The 24653-nt window shown below is 33.8% G+C and overlaps 1 protein-coding gene across 16 annotated transcripts in view; it reads right to left on the bottom strand.

Moving 5' to 3' along the window:
- Positions 1-24653, bottom strand: part of EPHA5 (EPH receptor A5) — a 374629-nt gene that overhangs the window by 281759 nt on the left and 68217 nt on the right. For all 16 annotated transcript variants that reach the window (XM_058297774.2, XM_058297793.2, XM_058297763.2 and 13 more), the window contains exon 3: positions 7724-8387. In XM_058297774.2, coding sequence (XP_058153757.1) covers positions 7724-8387 — 664 coding nt within the window. The remainder of the gene's footprint in view (positions 1-7723; positions 8388-24653) is intronic.

Here is a 24653-nt window from a genome sequence, read left to right as displayed (position 1 = left end):
CTGAGATCTTAGCTAGATCACACTTCTTTTCGACATTAAATTTTTGCACACAACTTTCCCCATGAGAGCTGCATTGATTTATATTATCAGACTTCATGAATGTCCTTTTGCTGGTATCCAGATAAAAAGAAATGAAGCAAACAATAAAATAAAAAGACTATGCTTTTATTTCCTAGGACATTTAAATGTTCTCATGGGTTTAAAATCAGCTCTGAATATATCAAGTGAGTTATGGCCATAGTATAATCTTTATTGTTTAAACATTTTCTGACGACTGTCTTTTTTATAATAATTATAAGAGCCTATCCACTGTATTTCATTTAATAGGTTATTAATGTTTAATTATCAAAAATTGTTTTGCACATGCATGAGACACCTTACTATAAAACATAATCACTACTTCTCCATCCATGTGGTAATTATGAAGCTCAAGTCCATTCATGTTAAAGTTCATTTGCACAGTGACAATATGAAATGTATCATCATAATAAAATATCCTAGAGACACACCAACAGTAAAAGTAACAAAGTAGCTATTACTATAACTATAAAGGCATAGCATTTAGATGTTATATTTATTCAAAATTTTAAAAATAACCTTAAGACTTCACTAATATACATTCTTTCATGAGTGAGAAACTAAGAGTGCACATAAAGTTTAAAAATGTCTCCAAGAATATGTGTTGTTTTCCTTCTTCTATTCCTTTCTATCATTGCCAATTCTCTTCATTCCATGCATAAATGGGAGATCAAAAGTTAGTAACCAATGTTGGACCAATAAAACATTTATTTCTTTAAAAAAAGCTTTCAAAGGCTGTCATAATTTATAATAACAAAACCACCAATACCACTTATAAAATAACTGAATTGTTCATTTTTGACCCTAGATATTTCTTAGACTTCCTCCATCCTTAAAAATGATTATATATATAAGCTCCATAACCAAACTCAGGAATTAGTAGGTATTTTATTACTCGAATTTTAATAGACAAATTGAAAAAGCATATTAATATAATTTTAGAAAGAAAAGAGATATACATGAATTTGATTAATGTAATACAATATATCTCTGCACTTGAAGCTCTCTTTGTTGGTAATGCTGTTCTCTATCCTCTGCATGGCTTTTTTTATATCTATGTTAAAAATCACTTCTTCAGAGAAACATTTTCTTAGTAACCTATCTAAAAAATCACTCCCACTGCAAGTATATGTTAACACCCCCTTAGTAATTCTCACCAATTATAACTGTAAATATGATTCCATATGCATGTTTGTAGGCTTATCTGTCTGCATTTCTGTCTCTAAGACAACAGAGGAGTATACTCCTCTATTGAGTGAGTATATATAACCAAGGAGCAAATCTTTCAGTTTTGTATCTCTGAGCAAAATCTTGATAAAGGAGATCATATCATATTTACATATTTTTTGATCAAACCAATAAATAAAAATGTAGAGTCATCATTTGATAAGCAGAATTCCCCAATAATATACAATCTATATTATATTATCTAGTTCAAGGGAACCAAATAATTTTATAACCTAAAATTATCCTATATTTATAATAGAAAGACACAAACTCCTGTAAAACCTTTTTACTTTTTAAATGAAGACATAAAGAATAACTAATATTCATTGAATAAGTAGAATGTGATAAGCAGTGTTCTAAGTACATTTCATAGAATATCTTACATGATTGCTAAGAGGATTATTCTTTTCACTGTCTTAGAGATGAGGAAATCCAGGAACAGAGTATAAATAGCTTGCAGGGAATTACAGAGCACATAAATGGCAGAGTTAGAATTTGAATCCAGGCATTCTAGCTCAGAATCTATGTGCTTTAACTCCTAGAGTGTGCTGGCTCTGACAAACAGTATCTTTCCCACCATATTATCAAAGTTAAATTATTTACATTACAAAATGTGCGTGTCACTCATTCCACAGAACTTTTTAGAAGATTCACTTTTGCAAAGATAATGAGTCTATAATTGTATCTGTAAATATATTTAGATTGAGCAGTAGGTAGTTTATTTGAGGAAAGGGAGAATTTATTTAGATTAGTGATTCACAACTGGGAATGATTTTGTTCCCTAAGGGATATTTGACAATATCTGGAGAAATTTTTGATTGCCCTGATGGTAGTTGGTGGGGAGGAGGTATTGTGCATGTGCTCCTGGCATCTTGCCATCTCCCTGCTAGAGGCCAGGAATGCTGCTAAACATCCTACAATGAAAAGGGCATTCCCCAAATAAAAATTTACCAAGTCCACAATATCAATAGGGTCAGTGCTGACAAATCTTGATTTGGGCAACAAAAAAAGGCAATGCATGCTCTAAAACGTTAACAGAAAACAAACAAAACTAATCAAGGGGACTGTTAAGAAAGAAAGAGAAGAAAAAGAAGGAAAAGGAAGAGAGAGAGAGAGAAAGAAAGAGAAAGAAAGATCATCTATTTTATTATTTTCAAGTATACTACCATGAACAGACTTAACTACTTAATTACCTTGGTGGTTTTCCTCAACAGCAGGACACATGCACAAACGCACATACATAAACATGCAGATGTACATATGCATGCATGCTTGTGCTTCTTAGGTACTCTGAACTTCCATAATCATCCTTTGTTAAAAGTTTGAATTTAAAATCTGTTTTCTTTGGTTGGATAACAAGGAGAGTCAAAGGCCAAACCCCCTTGATATTATTTGGTAATAATCCTAATTAAAATTAAATAGGCTCTCCAATGCATAATTATGTGAACACCTAATAAGCCATATTTCCAGCCAATTTTGTTTCAAACATAAATATTCACCAGAAGTATGAATGATTGACATATTACTCCCCACAGTATATGTACTGTTTCTGAATCAAGGCTCTTGCTTAAGCTGAATATTTTCACTACATTTTCCTTGCTGTGCAATCATCTCTCAGTTGGACAATTAATAAGTGCTTTTTCTCCACAGCCCTCAGTGTGTAACCTCCTCCCACCCCTCACCCTGTATTTTAGCATACACGAAACACTTTTTTTCACTCTGACTGGTTCTGGCAATGACCCACAACCTAAATGTCTTCCTTCATTTGATATAAGTGAAACTATAATTATCTAGGAGTAATTTCAAATTACTACTTCATTCCAATAGCAACTGGTGAAGATTAGTGGTCTTGCCTGGCATCTGAGTAAGTCAGCAACATAATCACAAGAAAACTCAGCAGGCAACTTTTGATTCATGTGAACTCAATTATTTCTGTCAAACACATGCACTTCAATAAAAAGCAGAAACTTCCAAAATGGGTTTTTGCTAACACTATTGTACTAAAAAAAAAAAAAAAAAACTTTCACATGATGCTTCAGGAAAAAATAGCATGAATTTCATGAGAAATAATGATAAATAAAAAGTAGAGGTACATAATTGGATAAATGGATTTAATACATTTTTTGGTTCTGAAAATAAGCATTGCAAAGAAATAAATTTGTATATTTAAGGCTATTTATTATAGAAAATCCAGGCATGTAAGTCTTACAGAAATAAATGTACATTATTTTAAGTTATACAATAGAAACCAGAGTATTTTGTTATCTTGTCAAAACCAGATTATAACCGGAAAGGTAGTCAGTTTCTCTTAAAGGAAGTTAAATGAAGGGCCATGAAGATGACAAAGCATGATTTACTAAATCAATGGGAACAGTCTGTTGGCCTCTGTGTTGAGGCTATATATGTCAGTGAGCTGCTTAGTGGTCTGAACCCCAAAGGTTCAATCTTCAAAAGCCCTGAGCCTCCATCAGACCTAGCACAGGCACGTTCACATGGGCATGATCCTTACCAACCAGTCACCACCCAGCGCAGACTAAATAAATATAATGTATGATAATCTTGCAACAGATTTACTCAAACTTCAATTTCCCGTTATATCTTTAATTAAATCCCAAACTGCTTTGATTATCAAAGAAACTGAGAAATTATATGTCAATATGCAATAAGACCATATTAAAAACACATTTCAATATGTAATGTTTAAGAGATCTACAAAATTCATCCAAGATGGCCTCTATGTTATTTAATATATGAAGTGCCAATCACATAGGATTTAATACTTGGGATTTGAAAATTTGGATGGATAACAGAAAAAAGAGATTTAAGAAAAACATTTATCAATTTTGTGCCCAAGGAGATTTTTCTAAGATAAATACAAAGACTAAAAATGTCAATCAATAAAAAGCGCAATATTTTGTGTCTTTGCACAGTCTATTTCCTCTCTCTTGAATTCAGTTTCCCTTCCTCTTGCCTCTTGAACACTTTCTCATTCCTGAAGATAAACAAACAGGGAAGCGGATATGGCCCAGTAGTTAGGGCGTGCATCTACCACATGGGAGGTCCGTGGTTCTAACCCCAGGCCTCCTACCCTTGTGGAGCTGGCCCACGGGGAGTACTGTGCCACACAGGGGTGTCCCCCGCGTAGGGGAGCCCCACGCGCAAGGAGTGCACCCCATAAGGAGAGCCGCCCAGCGTGAAACAAAGTGCAGCCTGCCCAAGAATGGCACCATCCACACAAGAGCCGACACAACAAGATGACAACAAAAAGAAAACACAGATTCCCATGCCGCTGGCAACAACAGAAGCAGACAAAGAAGACGACGCAGCAAATAGACACAGAGAACAGACAACTGGGTTTGGGGGTTGGGGAGAGGAGAAGGAAAGATAGATAAATAAATAAATAAATAAATAAATAAATAAATAAATAAATAACAGCAAACTTCTTTAAAAAAAAAAGATAAACAAACATAACTCCTGACATCAAGGAGTGTGCAGTCTAATGTGGTAGGGATACTCATTAATTAAATAATAAATAGGCATATAGATGCAAAATCTTAATTTTAATTGGTTCTATGAAGGGAAGATATATGGCATTATGTACACAGTGAAGCTTGACCTAATTTGAAGGTTTAGGGAAAACATCACTGAAAAGTAGATGGTGCAGTACAGATCTGAGGGATAAGTATGAATTAACTAAGCATAAAGATAGGTAGAAGAGTGTTCCAATGGAGGGAACAGAATAGAGAGGAATGGAAGTAGAAATGAGCACAATGCTTTGAGAAACTTAAAAAAAGTCAGTGTGGCTGTAGTAGAGAGAATATTACGCATAGATTAAGATGAGTCTAGAGAACTGAAAAGCACAAAATCATGTCTCTTATTGTAAACACTTTATCTAAAAGAAATCATTGAAAGACATAAAGTTTGTGTATGGGACAAAATTAAAAGTGAGGTTGGATGGGTGAATGACACAACCAGATTTGTATTTTGAATAGGTGAAACATTCATATGATTAAAAAATTAAGGCCATAGATAGTCATTCATTATATGTGAAAATAAAATCCCCACAAGGCATGCTTAGAAATTGGAAGAAATAGGAGATTGAGAGAAGTGAATGGGTTTAAGGAAAATGGTAATTTCTTATAAGTACTGTGTGATGGATTGGAACTGATAGCATGTAGGAAGGAGATGTCAAGAGTTATTTCTTGGTTGCTGATCTATCAACAAGGATCGTTCCAAAACATCAAGATCCTTACTTAAAGGCCTGGGAATAGTTCATTACCATTATAGGATAAGTTGGACTCATGGTGGCATTTTATATGACACACACACTCACACATATGTTTTACATTTACATATTCATATTATACATAGATATTAATGCCTTGAAGTATCTATGATACCTTAATTCTCCAAACAAACCTTCAACATTTATTTATTCATTTCATGAGTTAGTCTATCAATAAATTATTTACAGAAGAAACATGAAATTTCTCCTAATGTAGCACCATATGACAGTGCAAAACACCAGGAGGCACTATTCACATAGACAACATTTTGTATGATTCCCCTTCGGTGCTGTGTACCACAGTCTATACAACCACCACAGCCACCTCTCTTACTACCAGAATGGGGTAATAAATGGATTAATTAAGACAGGGTCCAGTTTAGGAAAGTTTTCTGCAATGCAGATTCTCCAGTTTATTTCACTCAGATGTATCTCCATCATTCAATTATTAAGAGAAGGATGAGAGGAGACAAAGAGGAAAAGATTGTGCTAAATGTTAGCACTAAGAAACATTCTTGTCAGAACACTACTTCCTCAAGATTTTTTCACGATGAGCATCAGCAAAATGTTTTATTCCCAGAAACAATCAAAATTGATTCTCTAAAAATGCAGAGGCCTTTTGTACACTACGTCAATCTCAATGAAGACAAAGGTCATTACGTTCTAACTAAAATGACCATATAACATTCTTAAAAATTGTGCAAACAAATATCAACTAGAACATGCTGCTTTAGAAAACTAGTATACAAAACCCTAGAAATTATTAATAAAATGCTTTTTTACAGTATGTCAGGGAAAATACTGAGATGTATTTAACAATATTTTAAACTCCTGCTTCTGGGTTCTACAATACTCTCACCTTAAAACAAGAAGACAACTCAAAAAGAAAAGTCGACATCATGTTAGTCATAATTTTCCTTTCAATTCAACCCCAAAGACAATATGATTCATATCTGTGAAAAAGGAAATTTAAGTATCATGCAATGTATTTCAGAAGAGAAATAAGCAAGGCCACTGTGATTTACAACTAATTTTGCTTGTTTTGTTTCTTGTATCTATAACCAATGTACAGTCAAGGCTCAACAAGGTTGAGCAATTTTGTTTCACAGTACATTGTAAATTTACAAACAAAGAAAAAAAATGCATCTTTAGCTACCAGGTAGTCTAAGGGAATACTAAGCATTTGGTGTCCTCAGTTAATGCTCATTAACTCCTATTACCATTTAGTACAAGCACACATCAGAGTGAAAATAAGTTCAGCATGAGAAGGATGGTTATTTTTTTTTAAGGGAAAGCTGCTTGTTTTCTTCCCTGTAAACTGTTCTTCACTCTGGCATAAAGTGCTATTCTCTTGAAGGAAACCATTGACAAACATGCACATTTAAAAGCACTTCAGTACACTGTAGGTAAATGAGGGAATTTCAAATCAAAAGGAAAGCATGCATGATCAAGTTTCAATTCAAAAGAAAAGTTAAAACAGAAAAAAAAAATCATCAAGTGCACATTGCTTTAAAATGACCTTTTTGTCTTGGCTTTATCTCCAAACCACTTATGTTTGTAGGACACTACTTATTATGAATTTAAAATTGACCTGTAAATTTTAAAAAGCAAGCATGTAATAACAAACATATGAACAGCACAGTAAACTATGTCTTATCAGGCTACAAATGTTTTCCTGAGGGGTTCACATAACTGAACTTATTTCTGAAGAAATTTTAAAAGGTAGTTAAGAGCATGCAGAAAGAAGCATTAAAAATTTATACAAGTAAAGACTAGAAAATGACTTTTAGTAGATAAGAGTAGTAGCAGACAATAATCATACAACAAAAATTACTAAACCTTTGTGTTGGGTTTTTCAAAAATAAAACTTCTGAAAGCAAAATGAACAGAAAATAAAATTCTGTAGCAAGATACTCTCTTGGTATTATGTATATCCAATGAAATATTACATCAAATCTTCTATCATTGCCAGAAATATTTAAATTCTGGGAAGAGAAAAATTAAACTTGAAGAGAAATAATTTCCATAAATTAGCAAAGTAAAAGGTCATTTGCTCATAATCATTGACGGTAATACATATACATGATCCAATTGAAGCAGACAGCTCCTGCAGATCTGCAGGCAAATCCTTACCTTGACAGGTGCCATTTTTCTCTTCATATCCTGCCTTGCACATGCATTTTCCAATGGGCACCAGCCACTCCCCTTCAGCACTGCAGTGCATTTTGGGTGGTTCATCTGTCACTGAATGGTTGACACAGGAGCCTGACACTTCGAGCAACTGTGAAGAATCAGCTCCAGTGATTGTGTCAGGGAAGACTGCCAAGTGTCGTATCACAGAAGGACATTTTTTATAGTACACACGCACAGAAACTAGAGCAATACAAGCACCAACATCTTGAAAAGCAAGATAAAATCCCTTTTTGCTTAGGGGTCCTACATCTCTGACTTCTGTGTTCAGTTTCATAACACGGTCACCAAGATCGAGTTCTGTAAAGCTCTCATCAGCAGCAATGGTATCAATTTTGATGTACTGATTTTCCTTGATGTTCCTCCCATTTTCATCATCTGACTCAAAGTAAAACATGTTAAACGTTTCCTTACAAGTCCCCAGTCCACCTGGAAGGCTGTTGCAGTCTCGCAGGGTAAACTTGAGTTCTATGAAGATTCTGGAAGCACCTTCATTGGAGATCCAACTGGTCAAAAGCCAGTTATTCTGATTCTGTTCCATAACTTTGCATACTTGGTATGTGTGGATAGGAGCATAATTTTCATCAACTTCACCAATCTCTTCCCACTGTACAACATAAAACAGAAAAATGAAAAAATCAAATAGAAAATTATCAGGGAAAAATAGCAAATATAATCAGAGAAAGCAAATGCAGGTGTAGATTTATAAAGCCTCAATATATAATAATGAGAGAAGGAGCTTGTGGACTAAACCACAAAAATTACAATATCCCCTTTCAAATTAAGGAAATTAATAATGTATCATTCATTGTCTCCAAGGTTATTCAAGGTAAATATATTGAATAACATGCCTTAGAACACCATAGATTTAATAAAAATAAAAGAAAATTGAATGTTATAGAGTTAATAAGGAGGGAAGAAAAGAACATAGGTACATTTGGAAGAAGGTTATGTATAAAACTTAACGTGGTAGATAAATTTTGAAAGGAAAAGGAAGTAAAATTTTTTTTAAAAAATAAAAAAATAAAAGAGAACAGTAAATGTGGAAAGGAAGGGAGAAGAAATGTCACATATAAGTCCACAGTCATTTATTTCATTCTATCATGTTACAGTAACCCATTCATGTTATGAAATTTAGAAGAAAATCAGTTTAAAATTAAAATAGGTCTTTATTTCTTTGAACCCAGCTACTCAGGACACATCTACAAATGGGATAACTAAATGTTTATTCATGGATTTATTCCAATATAAACAGAATTAGATAAAATGTAGGGACAGAAATTATAGATTACTAATATGGACAGTTTTGTCATTTCAACTTCTACATGACATCTTGTGTTATCATAAGGGCACTATTAATTCTTTTTTACCAATGCAATCGTTCATGCACAGTTCAGGAGAGATATAATATAGGAAAAATAAGTATTATTTATATTTTTCAAACTTTCATTCGGTCAAATAACAAATATAAACTTATCTCTTTTCCAGTAAAATGCACCAGTTTTGAGACGCTCAATGTACCTTACTAATGCCATGAATAATATAATACCAAATTTTTTATTCTTCATAAATATATCATTGTAAGTTCAGAAACTTTGAAACTGTATAGAAGACATGTCTACCAAAAATGTACATATAATTTGATTTTCACCATTTAAAATGCCCCCTGAATCAACCAGAGCAATGAAATCTCACTTTCAATAAATACAAGTTGTGTGATTTTACACATTAGTTCTTATACATAATGATAAAATTCATAAGAGTTCATTTCTTCAGACACTAAATTAAATAGAGCAATATTTCTTGATTCTGTTCAACTCACAAATGAAAAATGTGGAGGGCCGAGTGATGCAACTAAATCATATACCTTAGCTATTTCTATCAAGATTCTATTTGCCACCAGAGAGACATAAGAAAAAGCTACTAAAGAGTTAAACAGCTGTGATCCTTAAATTCACAAGAGAGACATCCAGATTTTTTCTTGCCTAACAACTTCTATACTATGATGTTACAGGAAGCCTTAGTGTTTTTTTTTTTTTCATTTAATCTCATTTTGTGCTCTCAAAATATATAAACATACATAAACTCAACTTAGCCTCTGGTTTTCTAAATCAGCTTTCTATTTCAGCACTCTGTAAATAAACTACTTAAATAGTCTTTCTGAAATAACTTAGGTATCATTCTCTATTATAAATGACTCTTGAATGACATGATTAATATTTCATGCAAAAGGACAGCTCACTAACCAAATGAAAACAGTAAAAATTATCAATTTCCTGTAATTTAAGATTAATTAAATATTATTTGAATCAGTAAGACAGAAAACAACATCAAAAGGCTCTACACTGGAGAAAAGAAATAAAAATGCTACATTATTTCAATTGTAATGATTTCTTTTATTTTCAAAGAATAGGCATCCAATGCAAAACACAAATGGATTTCAAATCCTTGGCCTTGAATGATTTATAGAAGGCCTATTTCTTCATCATATATTCCAGTCAGATGCTGCTAGTAAGTTAAAATATTTGGAATAGCAGCAGATTCCTGGCTTATGAACCAAGCATTTCACAGTCTTTGTCTGTACAAAGTCCAAGGTACTACAAATATTATTAAAAATGCAAGCCAAGCAGCACTTGACAAGACAGCTTAATAGTTACTGCTTCAGGTGATAATTTGAAAGAATGTGCATAAGCTTCTTGCTTCTCTGAATATTCTCAATTAAGAGGAGAAAAACTGTAATTTTCTTTGATATTAGAATCTATCATTGTGGGGTTTTATTTATTTTTCTTTCCATGCATCCAAAATATAAATGAAGGCTCATTTTTTATTTCTAATGGACTAAAAGAAAGACTTTAATTTAAATAATTATGGCCATAAGCCATTCAGAGAATCAAATAGGTAATATATACAAGACATCTCCCGTAAAGCTTTGCTCCCATTTAGACAAATATGCTGAGGAATGAACAAAACATATTTCATTTATTTTAGATTGCTTATTCTGAAATATAACTTTGTATTGTTCCAAATTTTCTTTCCTTTTAGTACAGAGGACAACTTGCTGTGCTCAGCAAAAATCTTAGGAAAAATGAAAGGATAACAAATTGAAAGGAAAAAGTAACACTCGTCAAGAACTTGCTAAGAATGTGGCAATCACATTCCTTGACAGTTTTGTAAATGTTATGTCAAGGAGATGACGGTACTTTAATGAAGGGCAGAGATTTTAAAAAATAAAATAAAATAAAATAAAAAGAATATTTTCCTATTAAGCCATGGTTTAATAGACGTTTTTGCCAATCCCTACAGATGTTTTCTGGGTACTATGAAAGCATGGGTCACTGAATCAATATGGTGACTACAGCTTTGCACTTTGGACTTGGTAACTCCTCAAGGTCCATTCTCTTTGAGACCATACTTTACCTGTGCTTCTTTGTTGCCTCCTTTTCCCTATTTCTTCACCTTCAGATTAATTAATTGGTTACACAATCAGCCTGGGTTGGCTTGATTTCTCTCCCAAAACCTTGTGCTTGTCTCCTTTTTTTCTCTAGGCACTGAAAGTGACAAATCAGTTGCATTCTAAATGCCTGGTCAGGAGTCACATGTCAATCTCAGTCACACTCAACAGAGATGTATAAGAGAAAAACATATATACTTATATATAAGAAGTGTGTATATGTGTATCACGGAGTTAACTAACAAGTATCCAGAGAGAACAACTTTGAACTTTCTGCCTCTCACTGCACATTAGGCTTCTTGCACCAAGTTTCTCTGCCTGTGCCCTACCTTGTTATACTGCTCTTATCTCCAATTCCTTAGTCTATCTATCACTTCCCTTGCCTTCACAAAGCCTAAACTAGAATCATCCCTAATAATAAGTCCCCAAATCCACAGTCAGAACCATCAGGTAAATAGAGTCATTTTTGACTTTTCAAGTTATTAGGATGTGCTCACTGTTCAGTTCTGTTTTCACTATTGTTGTTTCTCTTTACCTTGTTTCAACAAGATGATTAACCTACCGAGGTACAGGGACAGAGGTAAGATGCATTTTAGTAGACTCCTGTAGAAAAATACTTGAAGAAATATTACCAGTTTGAAGCCCTAGTTTTCGTCCCACCTATTAATAATATCTATTAACAGATGTATAAATTGAGTCCCAAGCAATGGGCATGTTGGCCAAACTAATCCGGAGTGAGGACATAAACTCTCTATCCTGGTCATAAAATAGCCAACATAAAACATCAGAAGGAAACTTTAAAAATCTGGTCAGTCCATATTTTTATTTTATTTTAGAAATAAGGAAAATTAGTCCAGATAAAGGAAAGGATTTGTCCAAATTCATAAAAGACCACACTGACCATCGGACCATTGCTTCTTCCTGTATCATTACCTCAGTTTCTTGTCAGCATGTATCTGTCCTTGATTTGTGCATGTTTGTGTGTGATTCCTTGATTCATTATATCATTGGTACCTCAGTCTCTCTAAATTTGCTTTTTTTTTCAGTTATCATGTAACCATAAACAATTATTTTGCTCTTCTCCTATATATCTTAATATTCAGACAGACAGACATGATAGTAGATAATTCTCTTATTCTGTGCTATATCTCAGGGTCTGACACTGCAGGACACAGAATATGCACCCAGTAAATATTTTATAATGAATGAATTCAAGTATAACCCATGCCCTCCTTAAATCAGAGGCTCCACAATTTGAAATTCGAAATAATCCAAACAATGCAAGTCCATGGTTATACAATTTGTCTTATATTAAAAGCAAAAATAAATTTTATTATCCATAAATTTTCTAAATTTATTGTTACAAATAAGAAGGGAAGTTTATGAAAGCAGACTTTTTAAAAAGCCATTAGAAAGTTTATTAAAATGCTCTAAATCTCTATTTTAAAAGACATTCTTATTCCAAATATTTATATAAACACTGTGATTTTAATTTTGCATGTTAATCTTTGGAAATGCCTCTTTATTAGAAGTATATTTTATTAATTAAAACTTTTCAAAGTTTAGTAAAGTTATGTTATTCTTGATCAGAACATGTTTATAAAATACTTGGTTATTATTTTTTCATGTGCTAGCCTTCTTCATCACTCTATGGATTAAAATCCTAGAATACAACCCAGCTTTTAGTAGCACTAAACGTTATTTCATATTTTAATTAAAAATATTAGGACAATCAGGGATTTTCCTTGGCAGAGTGACATAAATATGTGGCTAGGAATCAATTCCCTTCAGCTTTTCTCTCACAGAAAGAAAGCATAACTTTCTAGTAAGATCTTGGTTAGCACATAAATGCTTCCTTAGGGATAAGGACACATTTATATAACTTCCCATTCTTCTATACAATATTTTTTATAATGCCTGAAATGTTCCAAAGAGAACTCTGGATTTCACACTTTATTCAAATGACTTAGCATTCTGTTTATTATGATTTTAGAGTATATATGTGTGTGTGTGGCATGTTTGGCTTACTCACCATTATTAGCTTACTTCACTGAAGACATATTTTTAAAAGATTTATTTATTTACTTACTTACTTAATTCCCCCTCCCCCCCAAGATGTTCCCTCATCAGTCTGTGAAATGTCTGTTTGCTGTTTCTGCTCATTATGTCTGCTCATCTTCTCTAGAAGTATCTGGGAACCAAACCTGGGACCTCCCATGTAGGGGGTAAATAGCCATCTGTCTGAGCCACATCTATTTCCTGCTGACTGCATCATCTGCTGACTGTGTCATCTGCTAGTTGTGGTGGTTTTGGCATCTGCTGGTTGCAGTCTCTGATCGTTGCAGCATCTGCTCATTTTGGCTTCTGTTTGTTGCAACAGTTGCAGCATCTGCTGTTTGCAGCATCTCCTGGTTGCAGCATTTGCTGCTTGTGACATCTGTTCATTGCAGCATCTGCTTGTCTTCTTTAGGGGGCACCAAGAATCAAACTTGGGTCCTCCCATGTGGGAGGCAGGCACCTAACTCCTTGAGCCACATCTGCTCCCATTGAAGACATTTTGATGTCAAATTACTATTTCATTGCTGTTTTAAAAAGAGTAGCAATTCATTATGATATTAGAAAGTGCTTGGCAAATGTTTGACATATGCTAAAATTTGGAAAGCAAGCACTTTGCCGGCTTTAACCAGTGAGTAACGTATTTCAATTGCCATCTCAGAATATGATTACCCAAAAAAAAAAGAATTTCTGGAAGCTTCCAGCTATTGGCCTTTTACAAGGGAATGATAATTTTTAAAAATCAGAAACTGAAGGCCTGCCTCCTGATTTTTGGAACAAGACAAAGATACTCAATTTCACCAGTGCTATTCAACACTGTACTGGAAATCCTTGCAAGAGCAATTAGGCAAGAAAAAAATAAAATAAAATGCATCCAAATTGGAAAGCAAGACATAAAACTATTCTTAGATGATATGATCCTTTATATAGAAAATACCAAAGAATCCACAACAAACTACCAGAAACTAATAAATAAATTCAACAAAGTTGCAGGCTACAAGATTAGCATGCAAAAACCTGTTATATTAAGAAGACTTAATATTATTAAGATGTCTATAATACCCAAAGCTGTCCAAGGATTCAGTGCAACACCTATCCAAATCCAGCAGTCTTTTTTGTATTAATGGAAAAGACAATCCTCAAATTCATATGGAATTCCAAGTGGCCCCAAATAGTCAAATCAGTACTGCAAAGGAAGAACAAAGTTGGAGACCTTACCCTTCCTGAATTTCAAAATTTACTAAAAAGCCATAGTAATTAAAACAATGTGGTGGAATGGGTGTAGCTCAGTGTTTGAATGTGTGCTTTGCATATATGAGGTCCCAGGTTCAATCCCTGGTAACTCCTAAAAAAATAAAAAAGCACTGTGATACTGGTATAAAGTCAATGGAATAGAGTTGAGAATTCAGAAATAAACCCTTATATCTCTGGTCAGCTGAGCTTTGACAAAGGTGGTAAGTCCACTTATTGGGTAAAGAATGGTCTCTTCAACAAATGTTTGGAACTTAGATATTCACTTGTAAAGGAATGAAGTTGTACCCCTACCTTATAACATACACAAAAAATAACTCTAAATGGATCAAAGATCTAAATATAGAAACCAAAACCATAAAACTTCTAGAAGAAAACACAGAGGTGAACTTTTATAACCTTGGATTTGTTAGTGATTTCTTAGACATGACAACAAAAACACATGCAACAGAAGAAAAAACACAGAGAATGGGTTTCATCAAATTTAAAAATTATTTTATCTCAAAGGACACTACCCAGAAAGAGAAAAGATAACCTACAGAATGGAATAATATAATTGCTAATCATTATCTGATAAGGGTTTAGTATGCAAATACATAAACTGCTACAACTCAACAGCAAAAAGACAAAAGACACAATTTTTAAAAATGGACAAAGGACTTGAATAGACATTTCTCTAAAGAAGATATGCAAATGGCCAATAAGCACATGAAAACTTACTGGATATCAAGTCACCAGAGAAACGCAGTTCTGCATTTATTAAGATCAGTACATAATATAGATAAATATCAATCCATTGTCCTTCTAACAATCTAAGTGGCTGCCTAAATGCTCAGAACAAAAGTCAAGTAGAAAAGCAAAATTTATTTTGGGTCATAATGCTTTCAAAGACATTAAGTTGCAATTCAAATTTGATCCTCAAATGAATAAAAATCTCAAAGCAGGAGAGAAGGAGTACTGTTTGTAATTTTTAAAAAATATTTTAAAAAGGAGCACTAGAAATATGTTTCTATGAGTTTCTACAACTTGATGTAACTACCTTAACACCTTTCTATACTTTAACACCTCCCTCATAATGCTTTTATTATGGTTATATTTTCATATTTACCAAGTTTTAGAATCATGCCTGGCACATGCATGTCAATAAAAAAATAAAATATGCTTCCATCCGGAGCAGGATACCCTTCCCATTCCCTGAAGCCTCATAAAAGAGAACATTTGTGGAAGGGATTCCATACATTTCAAATGAAAGGTACATTTTTTGCAGGTGATAGTCTTTCAAATAAGAACTAATCAGTAAATATTTCTTGAAAGAATAGGTGGTTGAACGCACCACCCCCTCAAAAAAAAAAAAAAAAAAAATGGTACTACATATTCCCAGGTCATGGAACAGATGAAAAAAGAAAATTTTTTAAAAGCAAGGCTATTATAATACAAAAATGGTTTAGAGCTAAAGTTGGCCAAACCATACTTTAGAATCTCAATTTTCATATTTCACACTCTATACATATTAAAACCATACATAGCAAAGACCACATCATTTTGCAGGTGAGTAAACTGAGGCCCAGAGTGACTGATACCAGATTAGTGCCAAAATAATGTCTACAGTCAAATATCTGGTGATAATTAATGTTTTATGATTTGAAAGATGAAACTTACAATGCATAAAATATAGTGACACATTGGAGTCATTTTAAACAATAAAGAAAAAAATTAATTACCTAATGAACTAAATATTTAGATTTTCAAAAGCTAACTATGCACATTTGTTATAGAATTATAGCTCCCATCCTTCATTGTTCAATTTCCAGATTTATAGATCAAGAGTCAGGAATATCTATTGGTCAACAGAAACATCTCTAGTTTTCATGTCAATCACAAGGATGAAATATTTTAATAAAACATGCCATGTACAGTCTCTGTTTCAGAATTTCAATCTCTCTAATAGATATTGTTCTTTAGTAAATATGACAAAATGTATCAACTCTCAGCAAAGTCATTTGAATCTACACTTGTAATACTTACTCAATAATATATTAGTGGAGAAAAAAAGATTTGTATCAAGCAGGAGTTTGTGTTGTTCAAAACATCTTTAAAATTCATGAATAAGACGCAATATTCCTAGAAATGACTCAATTAATTTTGTGTGTAAAATAAAACTGAAGTTGATTACTTTATTGCCTGTGGAATAGTACGAATATTTATGGGCTCAGATTCAATTCGTGATACAAATAAAATCACTTGAGAAAGCCAGGAAATAAGTATTTCAAGATTATATGAGTATTTTCACATGGAAATCCAAAGATAATGGAATATTTATTTATAATATAACTGTGAGTGACAAGATATTTTTAGCCTGGAAAAAATAATATTTTGTTCTTCAATGCTGCAGTTACCAGTTATTTTCATAAAAGATAATGATTGCGAGAAAGAAAAGGAAGAACAAAAAAAAACAAAAGAACAAGGAAAGAAAGTTGATTCTTTCTGCAATGATTAAAAAACATTATCTAAATATGGAAGACCTGTATTGGTGTTTGAAAAATTCGAAAGCACCATATTAGATTAAATATGCAAATCTTGATTTTGTTAAATTTTTGTTAATTAATTGAAATATATCATAGTGAAATAAATAAAATATGAACATTGCGTAAAAAATACCTATCACAACTGTAAAACTGCTTACTTATTTACTGTAACTTCACTTTTAAGAAGAGATCTGAGAGGTTCACATTCTATAAAAGGATAAAATGTGTCATGAATACTTTAAGTTTTAAAATCAGTGTTTTTTCCTTGAAATATTCACTTGGGAAAACAATTCAAACTTATGAACTGCTCAACAGTAATTTTAAAAAGTAGAATGAAATAAGTGAGTAGGCTTGCCTGAAATTAACAAATTAATAAACTGAATTAAAATTTTAAAATTGTCTCATTAGCATTTTATCTAAACATAGTCCCATTAGACATATACACATTATTTAGTGAGTTACATTTTGCCATGAGTTATAATTTTTAAAGAAGTTTAAATTAAATATATTTTTTAAAAACTCTCTAGTTGATTTCTATTATAATTCCTTGCATATTGTAACATCCCCATGCTTAAGGCACAGTAGTATTCCAATATATATTTTCAATCTCTATACCAAGATTTATATATATATATAAATATATAATATTGTATACACACACAATGGCTAATTCTTTCATGATGGTCACTGTAAGACATGATTTTCCAATGTTATTTAGATGTATATGTACTCACTAACATTTAAAATTTGAAAGTGACATTCCTACTCTCATTTATATAAAGCCTTACCTATTAATGGTATCTATAAATTCTGAGTGAAAGTTTTCTTTCCAAAAGCAGTATGAAAGTTCCAGTAAATGAGAAAAATAATTTCACATGAGAAGCAATTTAATGAAAATAATGCAGATTAACCTCTGATATATGTAATGCTTTAAGCAAAATAGATAAAATTATGCCCTTGCTATTCTGGAAAAAAAAAAAGTTTCAGTAAACCATTTACCTGTCTATAAAATATACCAGAAAATATAATGCTGCCTGTGCTTTCCGGTCTTTATTCTACCCTCATTTTTCAATAGATAATATTACACTTGCGGAGTAGGACTTGACAACAGCACCCATAAATCAATTCCAGATATCACATTAATCATGTTCTTGTAATCAGTGGCTATTCAACACAAATTTCCATCTCATTTTTTGTTGGGAAACAGCCACATTAAGGCTTTGATCCTAGTCAAGTCTAAGTGATTATATTGTCATAATATACTGAAGTCCTCTCTGTCCGCTTGCTGCAACAGGATTAATGAGATTCTGTGGAAATGGAGGATTTCTTCAGTCAGTGCCTTGTCCAGTCAGGAGCTGGTATTCCATGGAGAAAAGCTTTATTTTTTCAGCATAACAGTGCTTCTCTCTTTAAGATGGACGTAAAAGAAAGCACAGCCTTAGTTTTATAGCACTTTCAGTCTCCTGCATTTGGTTAGTATGTGTCTAGACAACTGTTATCAACAAAAATATCTCTTTGAGTTAAAGTGAACATTCCTTACTACAAATTTAATATGGACATTTAAAATGTGTATTGATAGTTTTAAAATGATAATTACAAATTTTCAGTGTTTATTCTCACATTTTTTATTATTATTTTAACACACATTTAATTTTGATGAACAGAAATCATAAAAATAAAGCATATTTAAAGATAGTGATTGAGTAATATTTAGAGAAACATTTCTTAATCAACTCCTAATTAACTTACTGTACTTATTTTTTATTTGAGAACTACTTATGAAAATGGATGTTTCTAAGATTGCTGGGAAATTTTGGTAAATATAAATTATTTGCAATATTATTAGAAAAGCAATGGTAAGGAAGAATAATGTTTGGGCCTTCTGTATATATTTGTTTGCTATCTCCCTGTCTTAATTGGTCCTTCTGTATATATTTGTTTACTTTCTCCCTATCTTGTGCCTTACTTGGAGGCTTTTTTTGGTTTAAGTTATTAATGTAACTTCAAGTGAAAAGTAGAATTAACTTGGCAGTGTGATTTTAATCTTAAAATTAAAACAAGTTACTGTTTTATTCTCTGCTTACCAACAAATCACTTTTGCCAAGATGTTTGATAATAGGAATCATACACAGAGTAAATGCAGATAACAAATAGGTAAATCTAGTAAGGGTTCAGTAATATAGAATTTTTAGTCTACTTCTAGAAATTATCGGGTATTTCCACATCAGTTTATAGATGGACAAACAAAGGAGATACCACAGTCACATAACAAATGTTCTCTGCCATCCATTTATTGTTCTATTTGTTATTAGAGCTAATAGCCTGTTTCCTATATAACAGTCTTTAGCAAAGACGGCCCAGTGGGCTCCCATACATTGCATAATCTTTAATAATATTTCATCATTCCATTTTCGACTGATTACACTGAATATAAACTAATATTTTGTACATTTATTTTTATTTTTATAAAAAAGAAAATCAGGCTAATATGTGATGGTAGAAAAGCTATAGCAAAGCAGGTAGTGCTCTACTCCTATCTTACCAGGAGAAAGCACTGCTAGACAACTTTGAAAAGCTATTTGGTAATAGATAGTAACTCTTAACATTCTAAAACTCAGGATTTTCATGTGTCTAGGGATACATGTACCAAGATCATCCTTTTAACATTTTAATAACCAAACATCAAAAACTATTCACATGGCCATTGATAGAGGAATGTGTATATGTCATTGTACATATGAAGATTGCAAATGTGTAGTTGTGAAGGAAAAATCCAAAATTTAAAAAAAAGTAAAAGTCGGTTTATTTTAAATATAAATAAGACGTTTTATGATAAATTTTATGCTTCCATATATACATATAATCATATGACAAAAGTATTATAGAGTCAGGAAAATACAATGAAACCCATAAAAATAAATCAATATAATTAATCAAGTGGAAGAATATGGAGAATAAAGTTTGAAAAAAGAAAGTAAATAATAGAGACCCAAAGAATTGTGGGACAACATAAAGTATACCTCATGTGTGTAATGGGAATCTAAAGAGAGAGGAGAGAAAAATGTCAGATAATATTTAGAAGAATAATATCTGAAAATTTCCAAATTTGATAAAAAATATTGATCTGCAAATCCAAGAGGGCTATCAAACCCAATTAGTACAAACACAAAGAGATCCACATACAGACATCATGGACAAACTTACAAAATCCAAAGACATAAAAATCAAATCTTGAAAGCAGCAAGTGAAAAATAACTCATTCAATAGAGGGGAACAATAATATGACTAAGAATTGTCTCCTAATCAGCAACAGTGGAGGTCAGAAGACAGTAGAATCACATTAAAAGTGTTGAAAAATAAAACTGTCAAACAAGAATTCTATCTAGCAAACTAACTTCCAAAAATGAGCATAATTCAACACATAAAAAAAAAATCAATTTTGAAAAATGGACAAAAGATATTAACATATATTTCACTGAAGAGAATATACAGATGGCAAATAAACACATGAAGCCATGCTGAACAGCATAGTCATCATGGAAATTCAAATTAAAACCCCAGTGAGCTATCATTATACACTTATCTGCAATGACATAAACAAAGTAGTGATAGCACCCAATGCTGAAGAGGATTTAGAAAACTGCATCACTCATTCCTGGTAGAAATGTAAAATGGTACAGCCACACTGGAAGACCGTTAGGTATTTCTTATAAAACTAAAATGCAATTACCATACTGCCCAAAATTTCATCTTGGACATTTACACCAGATAAAGAAAAGCTTAAGTTTGCACAAAAACTTGTATGTGTATGTGGGGGAAGAAATGTGATTCAAGCAGTTGAGTGCCTGTTTTCCACAGGGGAGGTCCTGGGTCCAGTTCTCTGTGCCTCCTTAAAAAAAAAGAAAACAAAAACAAACAAACAAACAAAAAAAAACAGCAAGCAAAACAAATGAAAAAAACAACTCAGGGAAACCAAAGTGGCTCAGTGATTGAGTGCCAGCTTCCCACATATGAGGCCCTAGGTTCAATTCCTGGCCCCTGGTACCTAAAAAAAGAATCAACAACAACAAAAAAACTTGTATGTGAATGCTCATAGCAGTTTTAACTTGTAATAGCCAAAAACCGGAATCAGCATGGATGTCATTCAACTTTGTGAATGGTTAAATAAACTGAGTCACATCCATACCATAGAATAATTCCTAACAATAACAAGGAATGAACTATGTATACAAGTAACAATTTAAATGAACCTCCAGGCAATTATACTAAGTGCAATAACAAATTAACAAACAAGCAATAACATTAACATAATGGAATCCTAAATGTCAAAGGTTAAGCATTGTATGATTCTATTTATATAACATTTTTGAAATTACAGAAGTTTAGAGACAGAAAACAGCTAAGTAGCCACTGGGATTTAGGGATAGTGAATTGAAGAGCAGGAAAGATATGACTGTGGTAATAAATGAGCAAAAGGGCAGATACTTGTGGTAGTGGCACTCTTCAGTATCACAGTGTTGGTGACTACAATAGCTGGTGATAAAACTATCCAGAATTTAAGATATGTACACACAAATGAATATAAGTGAAATTGAAGAAATCTGAATAAGAGTCATACAATTAATAAATTATGCCAAAGTCAATATATTCTGGTTGTGATATTAATATTATACTATAATTTTGCAAAATGTTGTCATTGGTAAAATTGCAGAGTATACAAGAGATCTCTCCGTTATCAGTTCTTAAAACTGCATGATAATCTTTAATTACCTCAACACAAATTTTAAAATGAAGGTGAAGTAAAGATACACTTGGATAAAGAAAAACTAAAGTGGGAAGCGGACTTGGCCCAGTGGTTAGGGCGTCTGTCTACCACATGGGAGGTCCGCGGTTCAAACCCCAGGCCTCCTTGACTCGTGTGGAGCTGGCCCACGTGCAGCGCTGATGCGTGCAAGGAGTGCCATACCACGCAGGGGTGTCCTCGTGCAGGGGAGCCCCATGCTCAAGAAGTACACCCCATAAGGAGAGCCGCCCGGGGCAAAAGAAAGTTCAGCCTGCCCAGGAATGGCGCCGCACACACGGAGAGCTGACGTGTCAAGATGACGTAACAGGGAAGCGGACTTGGCCCAGTGGTTAGGGCGTCTGCCTACCACATGGAGGTCTGCGGTTCAAACCCCGGGCCTCCCTGACCCGTGTGGAGCTGGCCCATGCGCAGTACTGATGCGCGCAAGGAGTGCCCTGCCACGCAGGGGTGTCCCCCGTGTAGGGGAGCCCCACGTGCACGGAGTGCGCCCTGAAAGGAGAGCCGCCCAGCACGAAAGAACGTGCAGCCTGCCCAGGAATGGCGCCGCACACACGGGGAACTGACACAACAAGATGACACAACAAAAAGAAACACAGATTCCCGGTGCCGCTGATAAGGATAGAAGCGGTCACAGAAGAACACACAGTGAATGGACACAGAGAGCAGACAACTGCAGGGGGGGCGGGTAAGGGGAGAAAAATAAATAAAAAATCTTAAAAAAAAAAAAAAAAGATGACGTAACAAAAAGAGACACAGATTCCCGTGCCACTGACAAAAACAGAAGCGGACAAAGAACACACAGCACAGAGAACAGACACTGGGGTGGAGGGGAGAAGGGGAGAGAAACAAATAAATCTAAAAAAAAAAACAACCTAAACTAAAGTATATCCTTCAGAGTAAGAAAAAAATGTCACCAAATGATATCTCAAATCCACAAGAAGAAACTAAAAGACCAAGAAATGGTAAATATATGGGTAAACATAATCACAAGATTGCATAAAAAAGGTTAAGAACACTTTATTGTTGGGTTCATAACATATATAACTATAATATACATGACAAAGGAGGGAGGAGAAATTGAAGCAAAATTATTTTAACAGAATTACATTAGTATTAACATGTATATATATTAAAATTGTATATTGCAATCCCTAGAGAAATCATTATGAAAAAACCTTTAAAAATCAACAGACAAATTAAAATTATACACTAAATATATATGGGAAAATGGCATATTGAAAAAATTAATAAACAATTCAACAATTTGAGTTGGAAATTTCAGTAACTGTCAGTAATTGATAGAGAAGCTGGACAGAAAATTAGCAATTATACAGAAAATCTGAACAACACTATTAATCACCTTGACCTGACATTTTTTTTTAATTAAAATGTGAAAATAGAGAATTTTTCAGTGGATCAAAAATATTAAAGAAATCAAAATTATAGTCATGATTTCCCTTCCAATTCTGCAAGCTAAGAATCATAAACAAAAACAAAACAACCTAATGAATTGAGAGGAAAGTTCTATCAAAATTCTACGAAATAGTTAATGTCTAATTTATGCAAATTCCCCAAGAAAAAGGAAAAGGAAAAGGTGCACACTCTCGAAGATAATCATAATTTTTAGAAAAGGAAAGGTACAATAAATGAAAATTATAGTTTCACTTCACTTAAAATTTAAGTTCCAAAATCCTAAATACAAAGTATCCAACATGATCCAATCATGTATTAAAAATAATGAAGAGGAGGAGGGGCAAGACGGCAGCAGGGTAGGGAACTCCAAGAGTCAGCTCATCCTACAGTGCAGTTAGTAATCAGCCAGAACTATCTAAATCACCTGTGTTGGGGGGCGAGGAAACCAGAAGAGCATCCTTCAATTTTGAAAGAATGGAACAAGAAGGCTGCCCATCACTGCAGTGAAGATTCATTAGAACAGCAGTCCAGGCCTCAGAGGCTGGCACCCATCATCCACTTGGTAGCAAGACAAATTGGGAGCTATTCCCTTGCTGGAGTTGCAAGCTCCATTTCCCCCAAACAGGGGAGGACTAGAGAGTTGGGTACCAACTTCAGCTACTGATTAGTAAATTCAGATGGCAAAGTCCAATCCTATGTACAGTTAAAGTTTGAACCTGTCCAAGTTAGAAAATGGCATCCAATTTAACTCCATTCCTTGCATGAGGCAAAACGAGGCTCACTGAAAGTCACAGTGACAGTAAGGACTAGCTTCCTCCCACCCAGGTCAGATTGCTACATTAGCCTGAGCTCCAGCCTGGCCTCTGCTTGCCCCAGGCTCTGCAAGCACCTGTAGTCACATTTGACCCACACAGACTAAATTGTTGGGCATCCATATGGCTACACAACCACCCCCGAATGGCCTATAGGGGATTCGTGTTTCTCAAGTCTCCCCAGGATGCTACAGGTACTTTCAGCCCACACAGACAAGATTGTTGTGCACACCTGTGGCTCTATCCCTGCCCCCAACAGAGCAGAAAGAGGAACAGTGTGCTCTTAGTCTCTTCAGGAAACTGCAGTCACTTTCAGCTCACATGGACTAGATTGTTGTACACATCTGTGGCTCCATCCCTGCCCCTGGCAAGGGAGGAGGTGGGCTGGTTCTTTGTCAGTCTGTCTGGGCAAATGCAGTCAGTTTCAGCCAATATGCCTTAGTGTACTGCCCACAACTGCGGCTCCATCCCCACCCCAGTCAGTGGAGAAAGGGGCGTGGAACTCCTGCAGTCTATCTAGGTAACTATAAATGGCCTTGAGCCTCAAGGCTTGGATTACTGC

The sequence above is a fragment of the Dasypus novemcinctus genome, chromosome 1 (genome assembly GCF_030445035.2).
Source record: "Dasypus novemcinctus isolate mDasNov1 chromosome 1, mDasNov1.1.hap2, whole genome shotgun sequence".
In the NCBI taxonomy this organism is placed as follows: domain Eukaryota; kingdom Metazoa; phylum Chordata; class Mammalia; order Cingulata; family Dasypodidae; genus Dasypus; species Dasypus novemcinctus.
This window is presented reverse-complemented; position numbering and strand designations above follow the sequence as displayed.